Below are 20,652 nucleotides of genomic sequence, written 5' to 3'. Positions count from 1 at the left end.
ATCCCACAATCTGCGCCAATTACCGTGGGATCAGCCTCCTAAATATCGCATACAAGGTTCTATCGAGCGTATTGTGTGAAAGACTAAAGCCCACCGTCAACAAACTGATTGGACCTTATCAGTGTGGCTTTAGACCTGGAAAATCGACAACTGACCAGATATTCACCATGCGCCAAATCTTGGAAAAGACCCGAGAAAAGAGGATCGACACACACCACCTTTTTGTCGATTTTAAAGCTGCTTTCGACAGCACGAAAAGGAGTTGCCTTTACGCCGCGATGTCTGAATTTGGTATCCCCGCAAAACTAATACGGCTGTGTAAATTGACGTTGAGCAACACCAAAAGCTCCGTCATGATTGGGAAGGACCTCTCCGAGCCGTTCGATACCAAACGAGGTTTCAGACAAGGTGACTCACTATCGTGCGATTTCTTTAACCTGATGCTGGAAAAAATTATAAGAGCTGCAGAGCTAAACCGAGAAGGTACAATCTTCTACAAGAGTGTACAGCTCCTGGCGTACGCCGATGATATTGATATCATCGGAAGCAACAACCGCGCCGTTTGTTCTGCTTTTTCCCGCATGGATAAGGAGGCGAAGCGAATGGGTCTGGAGGTGAATGAGGACAAGACGAAATATCTCCTGTCATCAAACAAACAGTCGGCGCATTCGCGTCTTGGCTCCCACGTCACTGTTGACAGTCATAACTTCGAGGTCGTAGATAATTTCGTATACCTGGGAACCAGCATCAACAACACGAACAATGTCAGCCTCGAAATCCAGCGCAGAATAACTCTTGCCAACAGGTGCTACTTTGGACTGAGTAGGCAATTGAACAGTAAAGTCCTCTCTCGACGAACCAAAATCAAGCTCTACAAGTCACTTATCATTCCCGTCCTGCTTTACGGTGCAGAAGCTTGGACGATGTCAACATCAGATGAGACGACACTAGGAGTTTTCGAGAGGAAAATTTTGCGCAAGATTTATGGTCCTCAGAACATTGGCAACGGCGAATACCGCAGACGATGGAATGATGAGCTGTACGAGTTATACGACGACATTGACATAGTTCAGCGAAAAAAAAGACAGCGGCTACGCTGGCTAGGTCATGTTGTCCGAATGGACGAAAACACTCCAGCCCTGAAAGTGTTCGATGCAGTACCCGCCGGAGGAAGCCGAGGAAGGGGAAGGCCTCCACTCCGTTGGAGGGACCAGGTGGAGAGCGACCTGGTTACACTTGCGATCTCCGACTGGCGCCGATCTGCAAAGGAGAGAGACAGGTGGCGCACTATCGTCGATTCGGCTATAACCGGCTAAACGGTTGCAACGCCAATCACATACATACATCACAAAGCTTGACAACATCAATTCTGTGAACATAAGATCAACTGGGCTAATTAAATCTTCGCCACTTGGGTTCTTAGCATTTTTTCGAAGAAATCTATATATTAATATTGATGGCTGTCATAAGTGGTCCTTGATCTTGAGATACAAAGTTGTTAAACAAATGTCTTTTAAACAAAATATGACCCTTTAAGTTGTTCAACGTTCACTGTTATTCAACTTTTCATCAGTAGAGAACTCATTAAGCGAATAATACATGATTCTTCATAGCATCTTTGCCAAAATTGAGTACTTTTTCCCACCTAAAATTCATAAGATATGCGCTCTCGGGTGGTTCTGGTGTGAATTAGGCATTCGTCAATCATGATTTACTGATCCAAGATCAGAATTCATTGAGCTTCACAATTCTATTTTTAAGCTCATTATATTTTTCTAAAATTAACAATACTAAACGAACCTTCATAAAATTTTTTTTAGTAATCGAAGTAATAATCTGTTTTTTAATGCTTAACAACCATAATATTGATATCGAATTAAATTTTATTTGAAAAATTTACTTTAATTTTCGGGATCCCGAAATTCCGAATTGTTTTTTTTGTTGTTTACTTGTCAAAAAAGACTTTTGAGCTTTCTGCAATATGAGATTTTGAATCACTTGAAATCCTGATTTTAATTTTCGGGATCCCGAAATCTCGATTTTTTGTTTATTGTTATGTCATGCCACTTTTTTGTTGTTTTTTTTTTCATGTTTGACTACCAGAATATTGAATTTTGATATGTACTTGTAAAAAAATACTTTTTGTGTTCCCTGCATTGTGAAAATGTATATCACTTCAAAACTTGATTTTAATTTTCGGGATCCCGAAATCTCGACCCTTTCAAAAATGTATTTCAAAATGTATTTTTTGTTTTTTTTTTTTCAATCATAACTATCAGAATATTGAATTTGAATTTTATTTCACTTGAAATATTAATTTTAATTTTCGGAATCCCGAAATAATATTTTTAATAATTAAGTCAAAAACTCCATAGCTTTTAACTGTTTCTTTAAATTAATTAAAATTTATCGTATTTTAATTTATTCTCAAATTAACTACTGGGATTCGAACGTAACCATATAAGACACATTGCGCCTGTCAAATACCATTTTTTCCATACTCAATCTCATTGATATCATTACACTGATCGATTTCATTTATTTTGTTATTTTTCATTTTATTCTTTTCTATTCATTGAAATCTATGGCTCTCACATTATGCTTCTCCATACATTGATGTAGTTTTAAAATATTCTTTATAAATCTACCATCACTTCTACATTACTCTCTACATTCTACGTCCCTCAAGCGAACTATACTTCCATTGAAATATATCTATTTTCCTTTTCCTTTTTACTTTTGTGCCAATCATATTTCAATGTGTTGAATGTCAAAGTTGAATGGAGCAAAGGTGTATCATTGCTTTATTACATTTGCTGCTACTTCGAACTCTTATCAATCACTAGTATGAAATTGTAGCGTGTATTCTCAGCGCTATCAAATGGCTTGGCGTCAAATCTTTTGTGTAAACTTTGTGCTGCGCGCCCCTCTCAACGGCGTGCGCTATCATCAATCAAATGCTTATTCAATGCTTAAGTGAAATTTTATATGTGTACTTAGGGAGCATTTAGGGTCTTCGTTTTCACCGTTAGTTATCCTTTCTTGAGCAGTGTAGTGTTTTATAAATGGCCCTTGGTCAACAATTAGATTACATAAATGGCACCTCAAAGCGACGAGAGTTTGTAATATTTCAACGCTATTTACACGCTAAAGTGTTTTTGCATTTACCGTTAAACAAGAACAACAACAACAGCAATGTTGTTCTTGTTCTACTTGTATTTTGTGAGCAACCTTTATTTACTTAACATTTGCTCGCAATTACCATTCGAGTTGCCTGCTGCTTGCACTTGTGAGTGTGTAGTGTTGGCAGTTTATAACTGTCGTAAATCAATTTGCACAAATAGTTTTTTTGGTTTGTGTGAAAAATAGTGGCAGCCAGTAATGTTGAACATCATGCGACATCATTAGTGGCATTTTTATAAGAGCTCACACTTGCAGCTACTTATTTGTTATTTGTTATATGTGTGTGTGTGTCTAAGATAAATTTCGTATTTTTTTTTACTCACCACCCTTGGAAGCACTGAATGTACGCAAACGATCCAAATCTTCATCATCGTCGCTGACACGCAAATGATGCATTCCGGGCACATCGAGGAACGCATTTGATTTTCGCTGTGCTGTAAATGTAGCAAAGTGAAAAATTTGTTGTAGTACAGATATATACATATGTCAAAAGAAGCTGTGCGCAATATTTACAGTTGTATATGTGTGTGATTGATTGCTTGTTACTGGGGAATATGTTATAAATATTTTATGTTTATTTAAGGGTTATGCATACCAAGTTCGGTTGCTCATACGCCATGTGTACCAGCCAGCAGATGATGAATTGTGTTTTGTAGCAAAATTTTTGAAATTTTTATATTTTGTTCACAATTCATTAAATAAGTATGATTTATTATTGTTTATAAATAACAGATGAAATAATTTTGTGGGTGGCGGCACTATTTTGTTTAAAAATTGATTTTATTTTAAAATAAATAAAATTTTACTTGCATCCGGTCGATTTGCTCGCTGTTATAAATATTTATATTTATGTCTAACTAATGTCTTCATCGCATTTGTTGGGTTTTTTTTTATCAAAACTGCATTTATGTCAGAAAAGTTTTCCGGAAATTTCCAACAATCGCAGAATTATGGGCGCCATGCTTACATCTAATATCAATTCACATTGAGTAAAAAGAAAAATATAATCGTAGTAGCAACTCCATTCCATTTTGAAGGTTTATAAAATAACATATTCGAATAACAGTGACGTAATGTGAACAAAAAACGTAATCACGTAATCATTACATATTAAATTTATATAGATATTAGGTGGCAACTCTATTGACATTTTTTTACTAAAAGACTTCCATATATGACATACATTACAAATTAAATTATATTTTCTTATATGTTGGCAACCCTAATCGGAAAATTATTTATCTGAATATTTTTTGGAAATCTTGTAAATTGATTTATTACTTCATTGCATTATCAATAAATGTAAGTTATCAATAGCTTGAATTTCCAAGAATTTTGGAATATTTTCTTTATATATATAAATCTTCTGTACGTGTGTTAGTCATTGAACTCCTCCTAAACGGATGGACCGATTTTGATGGAATTTTTTGCGTCTATTCCAGGGGACTTGAGGATGGTTTAGATTCACAATGCGATCAACGAGATATTGTTTTTTTAGTTATATTATTTATTTAAAAATTGTTGATGTTAGCACAACTTACATAGGATCCGGCAGTAAATGCGTTGCTAATCGCATAACACGAGAATGGCTGAATCGATGTCGCTAATTATTTTTTTACAATATTACTTGCAGTACAAGGGTGGTTCTTGCGGAGATAAAAATTAAAAAAAAAAATGCCTGAAAAAGTCTGGTATCCACATTTTTCTAATCTCCCGTACAAACAATTTGTAATATCTGTATATAATATCTGCATATAATATAAAAATTAATTGCTGTTCGTTAGTCTCGCAAAAAGTCGATAACGGCCAAACCGATCTGGCTAATTTTAGTCTTGAAATATTCGCGGAAGGCCAGGAAAAGATTAGAAAGTGAGTAGATATGGAAAAATTGCGAGGAAGATAATAATAAGATAATTTTATTCGAGCTGACATGAAAAATATAAAAAGAGAAAACAAAAAAATAATATTTTGATTTTAATTTTAATTTTAATTTTAATTTTAATTTTAATTTTAATTTTAATTTTAATTTTAATTTTAATTTTAATTTTAATTTTAATTTTAATTTTAATTTTAATTTTAATTTTAATTTTAATTTTAATTTTAATTTTAATTTTAATTTTAATTTTAATTTTAATTTTAATTTTAATTTTAATTTTAATTTTAATTTTAATTTTAATTTTAATTTTAATTTTAATTTTAATTTTAATTTTAATTTTAATTTTAATTTTAATTTTAATTTTAATTTTAATTTTAATTTTAATTTTAATTTTAATTTTAATTTTAATTTTAATTTTAATTTTAATTTTAATTTTAATTTTAATTTTAATTTTAATTTTAATTTTAATTTTAATTTCAATTTTAATTTTAATTTTAATTTTAATTTTAATTTTAATTTTAATTTTAATTTCAATTTTAATTTTAATTTTAATTTTAATTTTTATTTTAATTTTAATTTTAATTTTAATTTTAATTTTAATTTTAATTTTAATTTTAATTTTAATTTTAATTTTAATTTTAATTTTAATTTTAATCTTTGAATCTTTGAATTTGAATTTGAACTTTTTCCTGACATTATAAACCCTCAGAAATAATTTTGCTAAAAATCCTTGTCACTTTTTATTCATTTACTTATTTTGCAACGAAAAACTGAAAATAAATGAATTTTGCAACTCAAATTACCGTTCCTAATTTCCCTTGTGCATGCGCTGCCAACTCATGTTACGTATACGCCCTGTGCCATCAATTTGCAATAATCATTAAAATAAGCATTCTATCATAAAACTATAAAAACTACTAGTAAATTCACGCTTATACAAACACAATCTATCTACACGAACATCACAATTTCGCATCGATTTTCGTGATTACGCGCAACTATGCGGACATTACTCATACGCCACGTACCGCACATTTAGTTGGCTTTTAATCAACTTTTGCGATAACAGCGCTTTGTCTGTCATAAAATATACGTGAATGTTGTTGTTGCGAGCAACATGCTATACCGCGCTAAAATAACGGTACATATACTTATATATAAGTATAAGTGTACTCATGCATGTTTATGAAGCAATGAAATGATTGTAATTAGCTTCGAGTTTAATTAAATGTTGGCACCACATTAACCTCAACATAAATTGATACACACAGTGCGAGCGTGTGTAGTGGTGTGTGTGCGTGCGTGCGTATGTTTTTGATTTCTCGTACGCGTTGTTTGTTGAAGCACACGAAATTTCGGTGTGTGCGTTTTGTGGTGTTTTTGTGTTTAGTTAGCAAAGGCACCTGCGTATGTGTGTGTGTGCACTCGCTCCTGAGTGTGTCTTTGTGTTTGCGTTGTGTGGTATTAGTAGGATTAATTCATAATTTCGCCACATGTGGCACCGCTGTTGATGAGTAGACGGCTGTTGTCTGTTGTGCATCGTTTTAGCATTTATATTTGAATACTTTTCTATGAAATTCAATTTAATTTAAATATTTTTTTAATAAACTTGCTGGGATCTGTATAAATTCACGTTGATTACACTGTAAGCAGATATTTGGCTGTATTCTATATATAATATTGTATATTTTCTTAGGATTCTAACTATGTATGTTTTGGGCTTGTTTTGCAATTCATAAACTTTGTGTAGCAAACATCTTTGCTCTCATTTAATAAATTATTGCTTTAATATGTATAATTCAAATTTTATCACTTAAAAAAACTGTTCCTATGACTGTTCTCAGTCAAAAATGACATAACAAAGGCTTTTTTTAAGCTTTTTTCTGCAAAAGTACTAGGTATTGAAATTGTTGTAAGCGATTTTGAATGATTGTGTGCAGAAACAATTGGTACTACCTCGAAATTCATTCCCAGTTGCACAAAAATAAACGTAATTGGTGAAATACTAAATTTTATTAGTTAAAACTATGTATGATTAGCCTTAATAAAAGTATTTTAACAAAAACAACCAATATTTCTATAAAAAAACTGTTCCCAGGTAAGTTATGAACACTATTTTTAATAAAAACATGATTTTATTAAGCCGAACATGCTGAAAACTTGTGCAATTAATATTTATCTTATATTTGTTTAAGAAAGGAACTTTTTAGGCTAGTTGTGAAACCCAAAATGATAGAGATAAACTAATAATTTTAACATTCGCAAATACATGCAATATACGAAAAATATGTTAAATTAAAATATCTCAAAATATTCATAGTTACAAAAAAGTTTAATTTTAATTTAAAAAAAAGTGTTCCCATCCCAAACTCATTATAAAACTGTCCCCAGAGAAAAAATACTTTCGCTTGTCATATAACAATTTTAAAACAATGTACGCATTTTCCTTATACTATGTGTGAACTCTTTGGCGGTTTTGAAAGAAATAAATTGTATTCATCATTATTTCCAGATTTATGCATTACAAATTATAAAAACAAAATTAATATAACACCAACAACTTTCCTAAGAAAAGATTTATATAAATAATACTGACTAAAGTATTTAAACTGTTCCCATCAGTACATTTTTTAAAGACACAAAGCTCCGCTGAAACAATTTCACCTTAATCTCCTTAAATGCTGTAATATATAGCGAAGGCTTTGGCGAACATTTTATTTATACCCACATAAATATGTAGCATACCTTTAGGCGCACTGGCTTAAATCCCTGAAAGCGCATTTTACGCAACTTTAAAGCCACATATTTGCTTTCATATTCTCCTCAGCTACAAAGCGTGTGTGTCACAAACATTTTAAGTCAACTTTTGAGTTTTCCATAGAAAGTAAGCGAGTAAAAACTTCTGTCTATTTGACGCAGAAAACTTCATAAAAAATGAAAGCATGCGAGCACTGTCAGCTCACTTATGCTTAATAATAGCGCAAACTTGAATGCTTCCTACTGTGGAAACCTGAAGTTGACACCCGTCAACGCAGCGTTGCGACAGCGAGTTGTGAAAGTGGAGTGACAGTAAAAGAAATTTGCCAGATTTACTTGAGTTCAACGCGAATCTCAGTTGAGAATTTATGAGCTCCTTCGCTTTAAGTTTTTTACGATGCAATAATATTAACTTGAATATTCTTATTTCGCTTTATTTTTACACTTTTTTGTTTATGCTTTTTATGGCTTTTGATTTTTAAGGTGGCTACTGAGGCTTCTTTGCTTTCTTAGCCGCTGCTTTTTCGCATTCTTCATTTTATGCTCATATGAATTTATGATATGCGTCCATATTTTCCATCGTATTTTTTATTGCTCATCAGCGTTGCGACAGTTTAATGGTTGCCTTCAAGCTTCCTGCTCTCCTCTCACATATTTACGCTTTAAGAACTTTAACGTGAAAGCCATAAATCAATCGCCTACTTCTGATTAATGGCAACTCTGTGGGGTGATATTTTTTCGACTCTTCTGTTATTATTACTGCTTGCTTAAAGTTTATGTTTTGCTTTGATGCCTCTCACACGTGGCTGCTCCAGCTGTTTGCACCTGCTGAGTCCAAAATCGTTGATTATTAAATGTAAATATTTTTAGCGCCGTGCTACTCCTTTGCTATAAGGTGCATGAAGTGCGTTCGGGCTTATTCATATGATTTCTTGGTTGAGTGTTGATTTAGCGATAAATATTATGGGATATATGTACAGACCTCAGAAAAATTTACTGTTTAATTTTTCATTTGCCCTCTTTTTAGAGTAATGGTTGTATGGGTTATATACATCCGCAAAATTGTCTTAAAATCTTAAGTTCCAGTTTCCAGAATTGTAAGCTTTTTAACCACACCTAGTCTTTCTCACGAAGACGTTGGAAATTCGACCATCACATTCAACATACAGTTACTGTAAAGATTTTGAGCAGACTACTAACGCTTGGTTCAATACTTGAGAAGCATACTGAGGCTAGAGCTTAATTGGGTCTCAACTCAATCCCATGATTTTTACTATAAATTGCCTGATTGGTATTTGTGATAGGTTATGGCGTTCTATTTGAGACCTGGAAGCTAGTTAAGAGTTGTCAGACCTCTTAAATCGACATTTTTTTTGTACTTGATCTCCATGGAATGGTTGGTTTAATGATCTAGAAGAAATAGCTAGTCTCATGATTAGAAAATGGTGATCGGTTGGCAGTTTAGAAGATTATTTTGGAACTGATGAACCTCAGCGGGCTGACATGGTTCATAGTCTAGGAGTTCCAATGAGTTTTTTGCGCTCAGCAAGGCTCGTCTCCCTCTATTTATTTGTAAAGAGGGACCCAGTTGTCATTTATCAAATTCATAAGAAGATGCTGAAATAGAATCATATCTTCCTCTTTGAGAGACTAAAGCTAAAGCATTTTGTTTTTGCTTTTTCTTCGCCTTAATAAATTTGTGATGACTTCAAAATGATTCGTCCACATGTTATACATATTATATATGTCATGTCATATATTATTTACGAACTGACTTTGAATTTAGTTCAATTTCAATTTATGCTTTTCCATCATATTAGATAACAAAGATGTCAACATCTCATTCAATCTTTATTGCATCATTTAATTAACCAATTTTATGCGTTGACTTTGAGATTAAAATGTTTTCATCATACTACATACATACTCTCTTGAGAGATTGTCGCTCAAAGTTACCTGCAAGTATTAACGTTTATACAATCCAACTGTATTTTTGTATATATACTCCTACAAAGAAATATAATTAACTTTAAAAGTTAACATTTTCAAACATTTATGTATGTCGTAACTTTAAAGCACTTAAGTCCATCCATCCTGTGGAATTATTAAATAAATTTCTCGAATTAAATGCGGTAGTCACTTAGACACACTCGCTTGTCTCTGCTCTATATTGTATACATGTGTTTTGTAGGTATTTCCTACCATCATCACCATCAACAACACCGCAGAAATGCAGCAACATATGTATGAGTGTGTATGTATATGTATAGTTGCGTAATGAAATCTTTCTGTAAGTGCTTAAAATGCTTGCCAAAGCGTCAGGAATATGCTTGTATGGTATGACAAGGCGTGACGTTGCAAGGATACTCGGTGACATTCTGGCGAGAATGATTGCTCGTAGTAAGTCGTATGTATGTAATGACTAGTAGATGCGATGTGAGTGACATACATATTATGGACGATCACAGAATGTGTGAGTGAGAATATATATACTTTATAACATACACACGTTTGCTACTTAAACGCCTAGTGAGTACAACACGTGTAATGGCATTTAAAGTGAATTTACAACAGCACCAATAATATAGTTATTTATTGCGCCACAACAACAACAAACATGGTTCTATTTTGCTTTACTTTAAAAGTAAAAATATATTTGATGCTTGTGTGGTGTTATCTGTGTTTCAGTGAGCGCAAATAAATTAATGACGTGAGTTGCATCCAAAAAAATGTAGCTTTACTACAAACGAAAGCAAAGATTATCTTAATGACCGTTTGCATTAAACATTTTCATTAGTTTTCTCATTTCAAAAAAATAAAACACTAAAATTAAATTAACTTCACTTTGATGATGTGATTAGCGTTAGTAGTCAAGAAACAAAAATACTGTTGATGTATAAAGAGCAAAGAACATACGAGATTTGATATGATATTGACCTAATGATAGCTTGCAGACAACTACAAGTGAGTAAGTATTGGTAGAAGACGTTAGAATAATAATTTTTGTAAGAAAATGTTGATTCCGCAAACTAATTAATGTGTTTCATAAATTCTGGGCTTGAAAATGATCAATAAATGTTTTGATTTACCGCTGGTAATATATGTATATGTGTATTGAAATGATCTGACGAATTCATTCTCATGAAATCTCATACCACCAAAATCGGCGCTTAAAATTACTCTAACTACTCTAACATCCCAATATTACATTTTTAAAAACATCGGCCACGCCTACTTTACTATAATTTTTGAGTAGATTATCAGATTTTTTCTTACTTTCCAAAAGAAAAATCTATATCGGAATGAAATTTTCTGAAAAATTGTTGCAAAAATTGTGCTTTCGAGGTGTTGCAGCTCTCATCTAAAACTGATCGATTAAAACTTTTCAAGTCCACAGATTCCGAATATGAGAACCTGAGGACCAATCGCTGATGTTATGGCAAAAATATCAATCAGCTTGTGGGATGTTTTAATGTAAATATGTTTTCTGCTAATAATGTGACTTCCGGGTTAACAAGGGATCAAATCGCTGCAGAACTTTCTTAGTCTCCATATATTAACTATCCGGTTAACTTCATACCGTTTCTATTGATAAATATATTTGTTTTTAATGAAATTAAGCGGACATGTTTTCCTGGCTATAGTGCGGGCCCTAACTTCTCTCTAGTTTCCATATAAAGGGTTTTTCAAAAATTAAAAAAAAAACAAAACAAAAACGGTTTGGCACATCAATGAAATTCTTTGTGATGGCATACGGCACACTTGCAGAAGTCTAGAGTTTATCAATCCAGAGTAGTCCAGAGAAGTAGACCATACGAAGCCCCATAGGAAATAGTCTAACAGCGTCAAATCGTACGACCGAGGCGGCCAATTGACTGGGCCAATTTGGGGAGATAACACGTTCACCAAACTTGGTTTTCAATAAATCGATTGTGACATTCGCTGTGTGGCTTGTGGCGCCGTCCTGTTGGAATCATATATTGTCCAAGTCCATTTTATCCAATTTGGGCCAAAAATAATCGGTTATCACTGAGCAGTAGCGATTTTTATTCACAGTAACGTGCTGGTCTTGATCATCATGGAAGAAGTACGGCCCATTGACGCCGCCGGCCCATAAACCGCATCAAACCGTAATTTTCGAGATGCAATGGTGACTCCTGGAGTTCGCGTGGATTGCTGCCTGATCAATAACGCATATTTTGCTTATTGACGAAGCCATTCAGCCAGAAATGAGCCTCATCGTTATGTTGGACGTAGCGCTCTTAAAGTTGAAGCCACTGACTCCGAATTTCGGTAGTAAATTTTAATAATTTCGACTCGTTGTTGGATCGTATATCTTTCCATGATGGAATGGCAAACATTACGGAAGAGAAATGCCAAAAGAGTAGGAAAAAATATAGCGTCCCTATTGAATTAGTATATTACGAGTATATAAAGAGGTGGAACCATCTCAATAACTTTATGCTGTATCGGCCAATATTTAATGGGGTTAATTAAAAATTTAATTTAATAAATAATAATGAAATCGGTCAAATAAAAAGAAGTCGTCGAAAAAGTTACTCAATTCCATATAACCAATATATGACATCATACACTATGGTATGAAAGTTCCAAGCTCTGTCTTTCAGAACAAACAATATTGTTAAAAATACATACTACATCGACAATAATTTGTTAAAAATTTAAACAAATTTGGCATTACATTTTCACTCCGCCTCGAGTGATCGCATAAACTATTTGTAATTGAAAGTATGTTTTTTTGACAAGTAACAACAACAATATCAATAAATGACGGGAGAATGAGTTTGCTGTTAACATGAAAATAAATAGTGCAATAAGCCACTATATCACACACAACACTCACTATATACAAAAAAATAAAAAAAAAAATAACAGCAAAAGCAGTACTTTGTGCACCAGCGTTTATTTGCTCAAGTGATGGTGAATCATTGGGAAAAAAAGAGACTGCCATTGGCAGTTCATCGCACGGATGCTGTGGCTGCAGCACAAATAAACATACATACACTCGTCGATATTTCCCACAACAGAGTAGAGTAGCGCTAAATAAACAGAGACACATTCGCTTGGTGTTTTCTATTGGGGTGGGCGGTGGCTTCAGTAGCAGTAGCAGCAGCAGAGTGCCAAGTGTCCAAGTTAATTGAATGAAGTGCAAGCGACATATTGAAAAATTATTAATAAAAACATGCCTGACCCATTTTTATGACACAAACACACACTCATATTCACATTTATTTGTCTTCATTCATTTATGCTGCTGGCGCTTATAGGCGCCCATTTCACCTCCGCTTGACATTATGAAAGTGTGTTAGTTGGCACTTAACATCAGATGCATTTAACCTCAAATATGTGTGTGTTTATGGCAGTGGCCGGCGCTTTGAGTGTCGCCTTTTGTTTCTATTTTTATTCCATTTATTTGCTTATGCTTTCTTCTATTTTTTTCCCTTAGTTTCTCATAACAATTTTTATGTGATAAATTGAATTGTTGGCTATATAATACAACATTTCTCCTCATGAAGTGAAAGCCTACATATGTGTGGCATGCAACAACAACAATATACATACATATATGTATACACAAAGAAAGTGACAAGTGAAATGAGGCACTTACACAGCCATACAACCACATTTCACAACAACAATAAAGCAATAAATGTTGTAGAAATTATATATATTTGTGGCTATATAACGTTGCAAAAGATTATTTAATTGCACAATCAATGGCCAATGAAAATACTCGTATAAACAATAACAACATTGTTGCTTGGTAAACAATAACAAAAATACCGGAAAATACTGTGTAAATAGTATAAAAATGGTGTAAAAATATTTCCTTGTGCGTATGAGCCGTGCAAATAATTGCATTATCCATGGCATGCAGTTTGCTATTTCTGTGTACAATTGTGTGTGTAATGCATTTATATATATTGTTGATGCATTTTATTTTTGCTTACAATACACTAGAGGGGACAGTAAAAGGGGAATACATTTCAAAATTTTATGGAATTAAAAAAAGTGTTTGAAAACAAGTCAATTTAAGGAAAATATTTTGTGAAATTTTAATTACTTGATTAGAAATGAAATACAGTTGCGGCCGAAACCTAAATTTGAATATATATTCGATATTTTTATTTTTAAAAACCTCCTCTTGAAAACTCATACAAAAGAGGAATAAAATAACATAACGCTATAATTTGTAGACAATCCAAAACCACCTATTAATGGAACAGTCGACCATCTTTTTTGTTTACTTTCCAATTTATTTCATACACTCGGTCCAGCCGTTTGTTCAGCTGTTTCCATTGATATGCAGTTGAATTAATATTATTGATTGCAAACAATTTATTTATTTAACTTTATTTATATTATATAATACACAATTTGACCCACATATTCGTCATATATATTGTATAAAGTCCATTGAAAGTTGGAAAACATAATATTAGGTTAGAAGCACCGAGGTCCTCGTGTTCGATATATGGGGCCTTAAAAACCTATGGTCCGATTTCGGCGATTTTTAGAATGGGGCTGCCACACTATTAACATAGTATTTGTGCAAAGTTCTGCACCGATATCTTCACTAGTACTTACTTTATATGTTGTAAAGCAAACGATTCAGATTGTCTTCAAAGTTCTGGTATATAGGAAGTAGACGTGGTTGTGAAGCGATTTAGCCTATTTTCACAACATATCATTGGGATGTAAGGAAACTATTACAAACCAAGTTTCATTGAAATCGGTCGAGTAGTTCCTGAGATATGGTTTTTGACCCATAAGTGGGCGACGCCACGCCCATTTTGCATTTTGTAAAAAAATCTGAGTGCATCTTCCATCTGTCATTTCCTATGTGAAATTTAGTGTTTCTAACGTTTTTCGTTAATGAGTTAACCCACTTTTAGTAATTTTCAACCTAACCTTTGTAGGGTAGGTGGTCGTGGTTATTATCCGATTTCTTTCATTTTTGGACTGTATTAGGAAGTGGCTAAAAAAACGACTGCAGAAAGTTTGGTTTGCGAGATATGTATAAAAAACTTTGTAGGGGGCGGGGTCACGCCCACTTCCCAAAAAAAATTCCATCCAAATATGCCCCGTCATAGTGTGATCCTTCATACCAAATTTTATTTCCATTGCTTTATTTATGGCTTAGTTATGGCACTTTATGTGTTTTCGGTTTTCGCCATTTTGTGGGCGTAGCAGTGGTCCGATTTTGCTCATTTTCGAAAACAACCTTCCTTCCTTTCTATGGCGCCAAGAAATAAGTGTGCCAAGTTCATCAAGATATCTTAATTTTTACTCAAGTTACAGCTTGCACAGACGGACGGACGGACAGACAGACATTCGGATTTGAACTCCACTCTTCACCTTGATCACTTTGGTATATATAAATAACCCTATATCTAACTCGTTTAGTTTTGGGTGTTACAAACAACCGTTATGTGAACAAAACTATAATACTCTCTATTTCTTTGTTGCGAGAGTATAAATATAGATAAGTAGGTAGGTAAAGTGATTGTCAGATGACGCATACTCGTATTGTTAGTAGTTTAGAAGGCCCATTGTGAATCCACCGCGACTCTAATCCCCTTACACTAGAGTGTTCTCATTGAACCACTCTGTGGCTTTTATGAAGTTGAACAACTCAACCAGTTTAATGTGTACAACCTCCGAGATGTCGTCGAGAAAACCGTGTTCGAATGTTGCGATTCTTTTCATTCACATAGCAGATATACAACAGCCTCCTCTTCTTCTATTTCTTGGCAGCTCCTACAGTAGCCATTGTTTAAAACCCCAGTCTGTCAGCATGTCTTCCTAGCAGACAATGACCAGTTAGCACTTCAACTATAGTTCTTATGTCCTTCCATTAAAATTTCAGTAGCTGGCACGTACGGCCTTAATTCCAATTAGACGACATATGCCTGCTAGTTGAGCAAGTCATAGTTATTTGCTACCGGGATTCAGCCTAGTCTATAAACTGCTTATCGCTTAAGTGTCTACAAGTGGCCAACGTCATGCATTATCCCCTTTACTTGAATTCAATTGTATGGTTTTACCCAATCGGGCTAGTTCCTCCGCTTCACCTAGAAACCCATTGGAAGTTTAACGTGTAGTAAGAAGTAAGCTCCATGTCATGGCATTATTTTACTATCTGAGAGGAAATCCATAGGATCTTAAGTGTTTTTAAAGCCGTTTGGCTGTCTGTAAAAATATAAAAATATATTTCTCCTCTTTGCCAACACAAGCAGCCTTTCCTTTATTGCAGTAATCTCTGCTTGAAAGACGCTACAGTGATTTGGTAGTCAGCAGTCGATTCTGGTATCTAATTTTTCCGAAATGACGCCACCTCCAACTCGTTTAAATATAAGTCTGACAAATATGATTCTATCGAACTTTTGCTCAAAACTACATCATAGTTCCCACAGACCGTCTTTTGTGAAGTAAAAAAAGTGCTGTGCCTGTTGAATGCATCACACTTCTATATATATTGAATTCCTAAAGATGTTAAGATCGTTCACCTCTTCTTATTCCAAACAATTTCTATACATTATATATGTGACGACTATTGTCGATGTTCATATATATTTACAATGATCCATTAAAACCCGTAAAAGTAGGGAAAATTTGAGAAGCTCACTAGATATCTCACGTTTTGTTTCGTTAAAAAAGATCTTGCGATTGTGAATTACTATAATCCGGGCTCGCCAAGCTCCCTTTACTATACGACTGACAACACTCACGTTCATACGACTAACTGCACAGTTAAGGACAGACTATGATTAAGTGCTATAATTGGTATGTCTTTAGCGGACCACAAATGCTGATGAAAACACGTTATTCAAAAGTCTCAATCTTCTTAGCTAGATAGTCTTTATCGGTGTCTTTCACCTTACCAAAACCCCGCTAAGCTTTCAATAAAGTTTTATAGAGCCAAAGAACAACTTTAGGTCTCTTCTGGATATTCGGCGTACACGCGAGTTTTCTAATAGCAAAAATCCCTAGGCACTTCACCTTCTTCGCAGGTTGACGACAATCCTTCATAATAAATACGATTATTTTTGCAATTAATTTATATTAAAACATGCATTACCTGGAATTTCAAATTTCCCAGAATTAAATAGACAAATTAATTTGTTGAAACAAAGTTTCATTAAAATACGCAGCATGTTCACAGTTAAATGAATGAATGAATGAGTGATAACGGTTAAACTGTATTGTATCACGTGGCTCACTGACCCTTTTCACCGCGACTGCTGCGAAGCTGCAATGCTTTCGACACATTTTCGGTTGTAATCACTTGAAGAGGGTCCAAGCAAATTGATTCAAATGAGTTTGCACAAACAACAACACAAGTTGAAGTGGCAAAAGTATATGCATTGCACCGCTGTGCTCGTTATGCTTGCCTCACAGGCAGGCACTTACAAATTAGCCGCCCTAAAATGCAATTAATTTGGCGCAAACAAGAGCGTAGCGTTCAGCGGAAGTGGTTAACACTGGCAACTTTTGGTTGTGGAAATTGTTGAAACTGAGTAAAATCGTATGAAATGGAAATTAAAGTGAAACTTCTACTCAAGCTTTAGAAACCAGCGAAAAAAGAAAAATAAAATTAAAGACTCATGTGCACACATAAGCATTTCTAACGTCAAGCGCATTCTACGAAATTACAGTTTTAATTTCCGTTGTTATCGGCTGAAGAAAAATACAATCAATATTGACTTCAAAGGCGCGAAAATCCCCTTTATTCAAGCATAAGTGAGTATATTCCTATGTTGTATGTGTGCTAGTCGCGCTTGAGCAACTCATTTGGCGCCCCTTTTCCGAAAACAGTGTTACGCCCAGCTATTTTGAAGTAAGGAAATTAAATTGGAGCTCTGCGTGAAGTTTTAATGAATGTGAGGTGTGCTTTTATGTGTGTATGGTATGTGTTTGTTGCTTTGAATTTTACTCCCATGATTTAAATGAGTACTTTGTTTGAACCGTGGCCACCTATTTACGCCTTGTTTCCTTTACAGGTTGCTAACGCTGAACATTTTTTTCATAGAGAAGTAGGTGTGTATTTCACACACACTTCATATAAATATATTGAATACTTTCGTTTGATTTTGTTGCTAATGAAATTGAAAATGAAAAGTTTTCTAATTACCTTTAAAGGCTGTAGCATATTTAAGGGCTTTGAAACGCTGATAAATAAAGTGAAAAGCAAAGGCGCGCTGTAACTTCTTTGATATGTATTGTTGTACGGTAAAGAGTTAGGGTTTGAGCATACCCGTTCGCCTTTCCATTAATAAAGTTGGAACAATTTCAACATTTTCAAGGCATTAATTAATGAGAATGGTCAGATATAATATAGAAATAATATTATCACTGTGACATCTCTGACTGAAGCATGGTTCTTCTTCTCAAATTCTTTTGAGGAATGTCTTATTTGATTGTGATCCAATTGTAGAAGAAACGCTATATATAACACCAGAAAAACAACGAAGGGTCATCTCGTAACCTGGGTGAACAACTGACATCACCATTCCTTGGTTCAATTTGGCACCCAAAAGTCCGTTAAAGTCTGGAAACAAGTGTCTATCTTAGGTTAAGGCTTTTTAAAACAGAAAAGCAGCTAAAACCTGAAGCTAATTTGACCCTAAAAATGTAAATGTAACGTTTGACGCAAGGAATTCGAGTTTCGTAAATAAATTTAGAAGGAATGACAGGAGGAAGCTGCAATGAGATTAAAAAAAAGTGGAAAATGGGCGTGGCGTCGCCCACTTAAGCGTCAAAAACCATACTTTAGAAACTACGCGACCAATTTAAATAAAAATTCGGTATATAATATTTTCTAAACATCCTAACGGACGGAATATGGGCGAAATTGGTTCACAAACACGCCTACTTCCCAAATAACTCAATTTTGAATTCCATCTGATTCCTTCATTTTAGATATACATACATATACATAAGGAACCCAGGAAGATAGCGGAATAAAACTTTATAGAAGTGCTGTATTTGAGCTGTGGCATCACTTGTGGGAAAATTGTCGAGATCGGGCTATAACTTTTCAAGGCCCCGGATATCGCACATGAAGAACCCAGTGCTTCGATTTTTTCTCCGAAAATATAGGCAAATCTCTCAGATATTTTAATTAAATTCAGAATCTTTGAATCTTTTTCTTCCAATAATGTGTCTCTGTACCAAAAATTATTAAAATCGGGTCATAACTTCCCCTAGCTCCCATATACCTAATTAGAGATTTGTCAAAAATACGGTTAGTTAATATGAGGGATATCTTAGCAAAATTATGTGTATTATTGATGCTGAAAATGAATGAAATAGGTTCAGGAATTACCTCAGCCCCTATATACAATTTATTACGAGTATTTTAGACTTTATGCTGAATAAATGGGCCAAATTGTGTGTTATCTCAGTAAAACTATATCAATAAATTGCGAGTGTAAAAAATGTTCGGTTGCACTCGCTTAGCCTTTCCTTACTTGTTTTTACTTTCATTGAATGTAAGATCCCGTTGTTTCTCTCTCACAATCATTTGACAGCAGCAGCTATTGAAAGCAATTTACGAGCAACTGCGATAAAAATTTCGCCAATCGGCAAGTCACAGCATCAAATGCTATGTTACATATCAAATATTAATTACTAAGTTAATATACAATTCCATCATAATTATATATATGTCTATATATATCGCAAATTGTAACTATTTGCTTGCCACTTGCTTATTTATACCGCCAAGTTCAATGTCCGGCCTCAATAATTCGGTCAATAAATGTGACACTTAACGTCAACATGTCAATGGCCCACTGTTGATTCGGTCATAACCTCTCCTCGCTTAGGTTTCGCTGTTCATTTACTGTGTGCGGACCATTTATTTCATTTGTTGTACCCTGCATGTCATCAACTTTTATACTTCCATTCCATTGTGTTACATAATTTTATTTTCCTTCTTCTCTTACTTTTCTTCTTTTTCTACTTTTGTAATATTTTTATTTCGTGAATTTGCCCTTATAGTGGTAATAAAATGCTTGGTACAAATTTATTTCCCAACAATTACGCTACTGTATTGACTCTAGCAAGTGTTGGACTTATTACAGCAGTCAGTCTTAGATTTCTCAACGCTTTAAAATTGTTTGTATTCGAAACATTTGTTTAGATATAAATAATAAATTATATCAAGTAGTTGCTCGAAAAACAAAAAAAAATTACAAATATTATTTGGTAGTATTTCGTATAGAAATTAAATATTTTCTTACTTCCAAACAATTTATTTGACCCTTGAAACCTAATATTTGCCTACTCCAGTTGAGAGTCCTTGAAATTTAATTTTACATAGTCGCTTTCCTGTGTGCACCCAGCCAGCGAAATGACAAGGTAATTAGTAATTTATACAAGTGACCTCCTGCTGCTGCTAAAGTTTTTAATCGCTACAGTTAGTTAAGTTCAACAAGCAACCGTTTAATTGCGATACAACGCACAGTGGGTTGAGTTTGCGCAGGTGAGAGTTAAAATATTTAAATTAGGGTTTTAAATTAGATTTTTAAATTAATGTTAGAATTTAGGTTTTATGAAGAAAATTTTGATTTCAACTTCTTTTTATTAACTAATGAAATTATTTATATAGTTCTTCTTAAAATTTTGTATATGCGAGGTCAAAGGTTAACATTAAATAATTTTATTCCTTTAACTAGTTAACAGTTATAATAAGAGAAAAAATTACCAAAAAAATAGGAGAGTTCATGTATCTACTCACTATCTTCTACCAGCAATAAATTATATTTCCCTAACACCTTAAAATATTTATTAAATTCTTTATCACTTTC

The 20,652-nt window shown here is 33.7% G+C and overlaps 2 protein-coding genes across 3 annotated transcripts in view; one reads left to right on the top strand and one right to left on the bottom strand.

Annotated features, from left to right (window-relative positions):
* The window catches only part of LOC105218576 (apoptosis-stimulating of p53 protein 2), a 224,699-nt gene that overhangs the window by 11,961 nt on the left and 192,086 nt on the right, over nt 1-20,652 (top strand). The window lies entirely within an intron of this gene.
* The window catches only part of LOC105218657 (GTP-binding protein RAD), a 115,313-nt gene that overhangs the window by 24,208 nt on the left and 70,453 nt on the right, over nt 1-20,652 (bottom strand). For both annotated transcript variants that reach the window (XM_054233759.1, XM_011194381.3), the window contains exon 5: nt 3,507-3,617. In XM_054233759.1, the coding sequence (XP_054089734.1) occupies nt 3,507-3,617 (111 nt within the window). The remainder of the gene's footprint in view (nt 1-3,506; nt 3,618-20,652) is intronic.

Source organism: Zeugodacus cucurbitae, chromosome 6 (assembly GCF_028554725.1).
Source record: "Zeugodacus cucurbitae isolate PBARC_wt_2022May chromosome 6, idZeuCucr1.2, whole genome shotgun sequence".
Classification (NCBI taxonomy): domain Eukaryota; kingdom Metazoa; phylum Arthropoda; class Insecta; order Diptera; family Tephritidae; genus Zeugodacus; species Zeugodacus cucurbitae.
This window is presented reverse-complemented; position numbering and strand designations above follow the sequence as displayed.